General features: G+C 36.4%; 1 protein-coding gene across 1 annotated transcript; it reads right to left on the reverse strand.

Annotated features, from left to right (window-relative positions):
* Nucleotides 1-1,025: 1,025 nt before the first annotated feature.
* LOC144345003 (solute carrier family 68 member 1-like) lies at nucleotides 1,026-4,973 on the reverse strand. Its single transcript, XM_078006729.1, has 4 exons — nucleotides 4,092-4,973; nucleotides 3,422-3,576; nucleotides 1,780-1,863; nucleotides 1,026-1,311 (listed from the first exon to the last, which is right to left on the reverse strand). The coding sequence occupies exons 1-4, from the start codon at nucleotides 4,971-4,973 to the stop codon at nucleotides 1,026-1,028; spliced, it is 1,407 nt and encodes a 468-aa protein (XP_077862855.1).
* Nucleotides 4,974-10,849: the final 5,876 nt, after the last annotated feature.

Genomic DNA, 10,849 nt, shown 5'->3' on the forward strand with positions numbered 1-10,849 from the left:
TGTGATACTGCAATCTGTGGTCATGAGTTGTTTTTTTTTATTGCGCGGACAATTAATTGCTACCGGGTGTGTATTTCTAATACTACAATGTATTTATAAACATTTGCATATTATAATCAGTACATTGGATCTGGTATTCATAACTCCCAAAATTGAGTTTTCATTTATATTGCACGATTGGGCTAAAATATACACGTGACGTACGACACAAACTAACATACTAACACTCAAATGTAACTTGATCCATCTGATAGACAGAACATAATTTACCGCGAAACCCGATGAAACATTTCCCCATTCAATTTAATCTATAATTGATTTTCGTTTAAAAGGGATATATAATACACGTGGATACCTTATTTACTTTAGACAATTTACATGGTGTATTTTTATATGTGACATGTTATTTTATTTAATCGCTATCTTCATAGTTTTTACACATCGGCACACGGTAACAATAGAGTCACATTAAATCATATGAGCATATCATTCCATTGATGCTTTGCATGTTCGGTAATCATATACGTGGTTTGTTGACACACACATTAGACATACAGATGCTGCTTTCAATTATTCACTCAATTAATACATGTGTAGGCAAACTAAAACACCATGGCAACCACCAGGCATGACGAGTATGCGTGGTCGTCACGTGACTGTGAAAACGGTGTTTATATAAAATAATTCAGTTTGTGACACGGGTAGCTGAAACCGCTGCCACCGGTTGACTAAGATTCTCTTCCACCAAGCCCATCTTCGTCGTACATTTGGAATGTACCGATATTAAATTGATATCAGTTTGTCTTCATTTCCTGGTAATGAAGTTACATCAATACAATTAACATATGTATTAAAAAACGTGATGGTGATATGTGCTCATTCTGACGTGGGCTGGAGTTTTACTAACAACCGTCCACTAGCTTGTCAAGGTCGAGTGAGTTGCGCCCTCCGCGGTGCTCCATAGCCGTTAGTGGGGCCTGATGCCGTTCGGCCGTCGAGGGCGCCACACACGCCTACATGTCAGGCTAACCATCCACGTACTTGGGCAATATCTTCAAGTGGCTGTCTCGTAGTGTGTATTTGGTCCATATCAAAGCTTGTACCAATCCTAACACCAATGGAAACAGGCAGATAATTTGAAACATGACGCTATGCAATTGAGAAATTACATCCGGGTCAAAGTGTTCTCCGATTTTAACTTGTTCGTATCCATTTTCGTTCAGAATGGCGACCACGAGCATCGGCGCCAACGACTGAGCAGGTTTGGTGAATAATGCATTTGTGCCAAAAAACATTGATGATCGAGGAGAACTGGAATAAAATTTAAAAAAAGCATGTTTCCAGTGTATTTTTCTGTCACACTAATAGCCTACATTAAAAAAACAGTACAAGTAAAAAAAAACCATCATATTCAAATTCAGAATCTGTAATTGCAAATTTACGTTGTACTCCAAGACCACGCACAAAAATCATGCAAAAAGATCGTAATTAAAAGACAACAACCGAATACGAGGCCAAATCGCAAGTACAAAACAAAAGATAAATATACTACAATACACATTCAAATCCGTAAACAAATATGAACCCACAGGGCATAGAGCCAATAAAATAATGTAGGGTAAAATTTCGAAATAACTGAACACTCACGTGTAGCTTTCGCCAAATATCAATAGGATTTAAATATCAGTGGATTATACAAATACATATTCAATCAATTAAATCACTTGTGAAAAACTGTGATTGGGTATTGTCATATTAATGATCAGGGATATATCTCACCTTCTTCGATATTTCTTGAGATCGTCATCAATACAATCTGACATCAATATGCCTAAATATCGCGATGTAGCATTGGGAACAATCCTAGAAATTAAACATAGACATTCGTAAAAAAAGTTTGTTTTACAACTCTTCTATACTGCTGAATATATAGATCATACGATCTTCGCATCCGAAGCGAAAAAAATAACCAAAATACCTTTAAATTTGGTATATTGGTAGGTGGTGCCGTGAGGTAGTCTAACAACTGCCCTGGACAAAAAATGTTTTCCACTGACTCTAATTCCAGACACAACGCTTTTGGCTGCTTTTGATATTGATGCATTGTCAGAAGGTTTAATTTTGTCAAAACACGATCACATTGCTATATGTAGCCTATTTGCAGACATTACTCTTTATATTGAAGCATGTAATAGATAATGTATATTCTTCTTCACATAACTATAACAATAAGGTAATCATATTGTTTGCATAATTCAAGTAAATGTAAATTGTGTAATTTGTAACCATATTAACACGTCTAGTTGTGAGAAATGAGGTAACAATAGTTTCAGTTGCATTCAGAGGCATAGCAACACGAACAACTGCCACAAATAACTGAAACTACATCTGAAATAATTGTATTTTATATAATACAGCTAGTTGATCATAAGTTGATCATCATAACAAAAATCAGTGGAAAGCGCCCTCTGTTATTAATATACAGTCATTTACCATTACAGTTCTTGAGAAAAAAAGCTGAGCACAACACGAAAACAATCGGGGATCACTCTTCCTTCAAATACTATAATAGACGTTAATTTCTGACGTCACGCGTTCTTGTATTACTGGTTGTTTCTATGGTTACGTGCATCACTTAAGAGGTTATCAACTGATACTAAGTTGTTCGTAGAGCTGGTTAGTACTAGTAACATCATCGGCTAGATTATCAACCAACCAAGATGAGTGGATAATACGGTCCATGACAATGCGAGTATTAAGTAGTATCAAGTGATATCACACGAATTAGTTAAAGGGTGGTAGTCGTGGCGCCACGCATGCGCGAGATATATGGGTCTCATATAAACAAAGATAGCGATTTTGACTGTTGCGCAGATAAACGAGTACAAACTGAGACGTTACCAAGCTTTAATTAGGTATTTTTTAGGTGATTGTAGGTATCGAAAGAGTCACCGGCGGTATTCAGTGCAAATCGCGCACAGGTCAAACCTATCACTTGTCATTTCCGTTAGAAGAGCGCATTGGTTTGTGGAAAAATCGTGAGTTGTTGGAGTTGCGCTTACCATACCCGAGTTATGCTAATTAAGCGTGACGTCTAAGCGCGTTGGTGAACGCGCATTTGCAGTTAAGGCTTTTCACGTTTCAGTGATATTTTTTTGTCATTATCGCCATGGTTACAGTGGAGTACCAGTTAGTGATAATTCACGTTAAACATCACTATTGGGAATGATATAATTCATGATCATGTGATAGTCTATTTTATATTCAAAAATTATCAGTTCGAATGATGCTCAATACGAAAAAGAACTTTGAAACTGGCGTGTATCAACAAACCCTGTGTAAATTTCACAATCTACGCTGACACGTGACATTGGTGAAGAACGTTGCCAGACAAAACATGGATGATAACCATAATACGTACGTGTCCACCAGAATAAAGCAAACAAGTATCCATGGATGTGACGGTCCGATCAAATACATCAGAATTGCAGTACATATCTTGATGTAAAACGTCATCTGATATAATTTGAACGCTCCAACTTTTTGGACAACAGGACTCCATAGCAGGACGAACACCTGTAAAAGTTAAATGTCTAATTATTATCGCCAAATAGCTCTTTCTAGCGTTTAATCCCAGTTTAACTTAAAGTTTGTGAAATAATATAATTGCCAATGAATAACTTTACTAGGTGCAAGTAAAAGTGTGCCACAGAAATTGTCAGTAAATAACATACAGATGACGTAATAGTATACGTAAACCTAATCGCATCCATTCTACGCAATATGCAATACACCTCTAACACGGATATATTGCAAGTGCTGTAACGTTGGAGATTAAATAATTGTATTTGACATATATTAAAAGGTAATACAGTTTAACGTTGAACAGCGGCGGCGAATTTGACAATATAATGCTAGAACGTATATTTGTATAACTGTATACGGTGTTATATAATGTTCTAACACTGGGTGATTCCGAAAATGAAATTATAATGTAAAACTATAGCAACTTCATTCCGTTGAATATTACGCCGAGTTAAACTTCATATTAATGAGACTAATTGTGCGATCAAGTCAAATATCAAACTAACCTGTGGTAAAACAAACACTGAACCGTACAGCAATTTCTTCACAAAATCAGACACCTGTTCACTGGGAAGAAGTTCGTTGGCGAGAATACTGAGGAAATTTCTCCCATACGTCATATGGAATTCTGTACAAAAGTTGACCATGACGAGAATAAGGACGTTTCTCTGGCGAAATATTTGCCAATATCCACGAAATATTGACAACGGAGGTTCGTTTTCGGAATTCTTTACCTCCTGTTCAACATCCTTTGTTGGACGTTTCACGTCAACGTCATATTCGCTTCTGGCATTCAACCCCGTATAGGACATTGCCAACCAACTCAGTAACGCTACAAGAACACAGACTATTTGGAACATCCTGAAATTATTGAGGCTATTGGAGAGTAACTCACACCAAAACACGGATGAAGATCCGATGACGTTACCTATCACTCCGTAACGGGTGAGACGGAGCCGATCATCGTGATGTTTCGACATTTCCGCGTACAATGTGCACTGAGCGAGCAATACAAACGTGAATAACGCGTCATAGGCACACACAGATACCAATAAATGTACTCCTATTAGCCAATCATTTTGTTTATATTCGGCCCATGGAAACCACGGCAACAGGAAACTAAGTGCAAACACGGGAGCACCGAAAAGAATTGAATAACGTCGCCGTTTGAAAATAGAATGCGTTGAGTTGTCTTGGAAATATGCAAATAATGGGTCATTAATTGCGTTCCATAATAAGTATATAATCTGTGCGACATTGAACCATTCTTGTGATATTTTATACGTGTTGAGAAATAATTTGACATAATAGAAAGTGAAGATCGAGTTCATCATGGAAGCAGCTATTTCGGTGGTGGCGTAAGCCAACGCATTTTTGTGGAGCGCCATCGTGGGCAAGAATCAGTAGAGCTGGGGCAAGTTGAACACCTGCAACATAAACACAGAACGACGTTGACGTCACAAGAAACCATGATAAAATTCAAGCAGGAGAGCACTAGACGGTTATATCACATGATACCCTGAACAATACCCATAGATTTAAACATAGTTGAACTCTGGTGACCTTGCCCTTTGTTATATAATATAATTCCCTTTATCATAGTTTGTTTCAATATAAAAATGCATTGTCATAATTAATTTTGAATACAAACAAGTTTTGGGGTTGAACCAACAGTGGGGAATCAGTCTACCGAATGTCCTTAAAAGATGTAAATATCTTACAAAAACATTGGTGCCTTATTTGTTTAATTATTTTAAGGAACATAATTTCCAGCTTTATTGAAAGTAATTGAGATATTTTAGAATAAAAACAAATGTCTCATTGCAAGAAAAAAGTGCTGCATTTAGATGTGAATAGATTCATAAAACATGCAAGATAACAGAAAAATTTAGCTGGCTTTAGTTCAAGTATTTTGTACAGGTGTCTGTCAAAAATGAATGATTCACTGAGACAAATATGAACTGCCTCATTGTGTGACTACTGTATTATATGAAAAGTAAAAAAACACCCTTTATGAATAGCTATCATGTTGCAAGCTCTGCTTTCTATGCAAATCAACTTAAATAGTTGGTGTCCAGTGGAGGGAGAAGTCAACAGTACTGTTGCCTCCTGAGAAACTACATCTTCAAACACTGCAATCTCTGAAGTGCGTTTTTAAACTAGTATTATAAAAAATCTATGATTCTGTTCTAATAGCTGAAACATATTCCTGTGAGTTTTCATTTGTCGAATGAACTGTTTGTCAAATACAGAATACATATATTTTAGAATAATTTTCTTTTTAAAATGTGGATGAAATGTTTTGCTTTTAATGTATTTTTTATGTATTGTTTTTGATTTGATAACTTTTGACTAAACAGATTTTCTATTAGCTTCAGATCTTGATCAAAGTTTGGCACCCAGTTCATAGCAGTGCTTATATTGATTTTCTGACATCTTGTTTTCTGTAAACATTTTATTGGTAGGTTTGCAAATGTGTATCAGACTGTGCAATCTCTCCATGAGTTGGTTTTGCAACCCAGTATGGGATTCTGAGATACATTACCAAGGATATTATTACAAGATAAATCATTTGCTCCATTGAACACATACAACAATGCATATTTCCACTGAGATCAGTGACCTTTGATGTGTATCACCAGTGATCAGTCAAGTAGAAACAGTCAAAATATTTTATCAGATTTTCTCAATTTTTGCATGATATTTTCATACAGGACATCTGTTGTTCAAACTCAGGGAAGACTTTATACTGATGAATAAGGTGACCAAGTTTGATAAAGTTTGGAATAGAATTAGTAAAGTTATTATGCACACAATAACAATTATTAACGACGACAACAACAACAACAACGACGACGACGACGACAACGCCGGACAAAACGTTTCCCTTAATATACCTTTCCCTTCCATCTTTGATGGTACGGGCAAGGTAATAAAATTTAAACTTAAAGCGCGGTAGTCGTCGCGCTGCGCATGTGCCACATTCGTGTTGATAAACATTGATTTTCCCACAATACAATGCGTTCTTCAAATGGAAATCACAAGTATGAGGCTTGACCTGGGCGCGACTTGCACTGATTACCGCCGGTGACTCCTTCGATACCTTCCAATAACATGAAAATTACTTAATTAAAGCTTGGAAACGTCTCAGTTCGCACTCGTTGATCTGCGCAACAGTCAAAGTCGCCATCTTTGTTTATATGAGACCCATATATCTCGCACATGCGCAGCGCGACGACTACCGCGCTTTAAGTTATTGATTATGTGAGATATGAGAATAGGTTTACAAAGTAGTTAAGAGTAGTTAGTATTACGAGTGATGTTTCACAGGAGGGCGCTCTACTCATCCAACCACCTTACAGTACTAACATGTCCACAGTTTATTCGCAGCTAACGAAACAAATCCCAAATCTCATTTTTTCCGCGACGTGACTGTGATATTAACGTCGTAAAAATATCAGCATAGAAAGTATTGTAGCGCATTATATTGCAAAACAGATATTACAGTTCAGTAAGCTTGGAGGTTGTTCCTAGGCAAAACATAAAAACTCAAAACGTATGAAGTCGTATTAGTCTGGCTACATAAGGAAGTATCCTAACTACAGAATATTTAATGCATTTTCCACAGAGTTCTGGTACGACACCTAGATCCAAAATTTGGCATTACATAACTTGTTATGATATGTGTAAATATAAATATGAAATGAGACAAACAAACCTGATAAATCTACCATATAATTGGGGTTCGACCAATAACAATTCTGTATTATTATCACACCTTTTTTTCATTATGCCTGGTATTAGTGCTTATTTAGTTGTCTGAGATAAGTGTAAAATATGGAAAGCCGTACGGGACCCTGCTGCGTCAATTTGAATTGCATGGTGCAACATATAGCTTCAAAATTATGCTGCTTCTTCAACAAAAATGCGATTTCCGATGTCTATGTTTACCAATTGTAGTAGTAGCAATCAGCGCAAAACTTATTCACAGTCGTTGCTAATTAATTAGCAGTTGTCGCAAAACGAGTTGTAGTAGTCGCGATTTAACGGGTGATGATTTGTCGAAGTCACTAACATCATGCAGCATATTTGTCGCAGACGCGATTCTTTAATTTATAGATGACGAAATTTCCTTTTCCAAGTTGACGAAGCGAACGAGTCCCCTATGGAAAGCCATACGAGACCCTGCTGCGTCGATATAAATTGCATGGTAAAACATATAGCTTCAAAATTATGCTGCTTCTTCAACGAAAATGCGATTTCCGATGTCTATGTTTACTAATTGTAGTAGTAGCAATCAGTGCAAAACTTATTCATAGTCGTCGCTAAATAATTAGCAGTTGTCGCAAAACGAGTTGTAGTAGTCGCCACTAACACTTAATTTCTAGATGACGACGACTTTTCATTTTCAAAGATGTCGACGCAAACAGGTCCCCTAGTAGACGACGCAACTTGCACTTTTGAAGTTGTCGACGCAAAATCAGTTCTCCTAGGAGACTTTACACTTTTTATTTCAAGTTGACGCAGACGCATATTTTCTAGTACTAAGACGACGACGCAAAATGTACAGTGCATTTTCAAGTTGACGCAGACGCATTTCGAGATCTCGCGTCTGCCGAGAACATGTAAATGACAAAAACCCGGAAGTATGGTCATCGATTTACCAGATCTGAGATGGTCATGTTCAATAATGTATGTTATTAATCGGTTTTAGTATTCCACAAAATATCGCTGAAATATCCAGTGTACACGGTAAAATATCTCGTCCCCTGTTATGTGTTTTCGTGTAGACCACGCAAAATGGGACACTGTTTATTGCTACCGGCAATTTATGTTGCCTTTTTCTTATCTTTAGGGGTTGGTAATTTTAAATCATAGGAAGTGGCTGGAAAATTTCTTTTAAAAAAATGCAAGTTAGACACAAAGAAAGAAAATGCATGAAAGAAGGACATTCAAGATAAATAAAAACGTACAGATAAGACACTGTGAAAAGTATTGCACTGGCGATACACTTCCATCTCCCTATATTTTAAATGCCCAACCCTTTATGTTGTGCTATTTAATGTACACCTGAGATGAAAACTGGTGTTTCATAATTACTTGCTATAATTATTATAATTACTTAATTGCTATAATTACTTAATTGCTATAATTACTATAATTACTTAATTGCTATAATTACTTGTGATAGGGAATGACAATTTATTTGCAGAAATGTTTTCAAGTACCGATAAATTTGCAATCACATTTAATCAAATCATACAAATTTGACTTGAGGAAATTAAAGGTTGTTTTATCAGTGGCATGCTAATTATTATTTAGGTCACTGAGCAAATGCGAATCTGCAAAGTGCAAGTTGCGTCGTCTACTGGGGGAACTCCTTTGCTTCGTCAACTTGGAATATGAAATGTCGTCATCTATAAATTAAGGAACCGCGTCAGCGACAAATGTTAATGACATCTGAAAAATCATCACCCGTTAAATCGCGACTACTACAACTTGCTTTGCGACAAATGCTAATTAATTAGCGACGACTGTGAATAAGTTTTGCGTTGATTGCTACTACTACAATTGGTAAACGTAGACATCGAAAATCGCACTTTTGTTGAAGAAGCAACATAATTTTGAAGCTATATGTTTTACATGCAATTTATATTGACGCAGCAGGGTCCCGTACGACTTTCCATAGTAAGAATATGTATACAGGGCTGTTTCTGCTAATTATTTTGAAATCATTTAAATCCAACCATTACGTAATTATAGTTGCAGGAGTGAATATTTCCATCAGGCAAACTTAAATATTTGCGTTTATATATTTTCATATAGAAGAGAAAACAATAATATTTTGGCGACCTGTGATGAGGCCAGACACAACACAATGTTTGGGCCAAGCTGCTGGTCTCGTTGTGATGCAAATGTATCTTGTTAATAAAGTACTTTAATATATGTCATTGATTATATCACAGTTGAGAAATTGTTGTTCTATAAAGTGTAATGCAAACTGAATTGGCACGGAGCACGCACAATGGTACATTGTTGCACGAGCACGCACAGGGAATGTTAGCAAGGCGCGACATTGCACTTTTTAACGTTATCCGATATTATCGTCTAAAAATGTCTAAGTTAGACAGGTCTGTTTGGGCAACTATTGCAACTGTTCGTTTTTCTCCGATATTATCGATAATATCGTCTAACAATGTCTAAAAAAGTCTAAAAATGTCCAAGTTAGACAGGTCTGTCTGGGCAACTATTGCAACTGTTCGTTTTTCTCCGATATTATCGATAATATCGTCTAAGAATGTCTAAAAATGTTTAAGTCAGACAGGTCTGTCTGGGCAACTATTGCAACTGTTCGTTTTTCTCCGATATTATCGATAATATCGTCTAAGAATGTCTAAAAATGTTTAAGTTAGACAGGTCTGTCTTGGCAACAATTGTGACAGTTCGTTTTTCTCCGATATTATTGATAATATCGTCTAACAATGTCTAAAAATGTCTAAGTTAGAAAGGTTTGTCTGAGAACTACTGGGACAGTTCGTTTTTGGTGGGAATATCGTCTAACAACGTCTAAAAATGTCTAAGTTAGACAGGTCTGTCTGGGCAACTATTGCAACTGTTCGTTTTTCTCCGATATTATCGATAATATTGTCTAACAATGTCTAAAAATGTCTAAGTAAGACAGGTCTGTCTGGGCAACAATTGCGACAGTTCGTTTTTCTCCGATATTATCGATAATATCGTCTAAAAATGTCTAAGTTAGACAGGTCTGTCTGAGAACTATTGGGACAGTTCGTTTTTCTCCGATATTATCGATAATATCGTCTAACAACGTCTAAAAATGTCTAAGTTAGACATGTCTGTCTGGGCAACTATTGGGAGAGTTCGTTTTTCTCCGATATTATCGATAATATCGTCTAACAATGTCTAAAAAAAGTCCAAAAATGTCCAAGTTAGACAGGTCTGTCTGGGCAACTATTGCAACTGGTCGTTTTTCTCCGATATTATCGATAATATCGTCTAACAATGTCTAAAAAAGTCTAAAAATGTCTAAGTAAGACAGGTCTGTCTTGGCAACAATTGCGATAGTTCGTTTTTCTCCGATATTATCGATAATATCGTCTAACAATGTCTAAAAAAGTCTAAAAATGTCTAAGTTAGACAGGTCTGTCTGGGCAACTATTGCAACTGTTCGTTGTTCTCCGATATTATCGATAATATCGTCTAACAATGTCTAAAAAAAGTCTAAAAATGTCTAAGTTAGACA

This window comes from Saccoglossus kowalevskii, chromosome 14 (assembly GCF_978046115.1).
Source record: "Saccoglossus kowalevskii chromosome 14, keSacKowa6.1, whole genome shotgun sequence".
In the NCBI taxonomy this organism is placed as follows: Eukaryota; Metazoa; Hemichordata; class Enteropneusta; family Harrimaniidae; genus Saccoglossus; species Saccoglossus kowalevskii.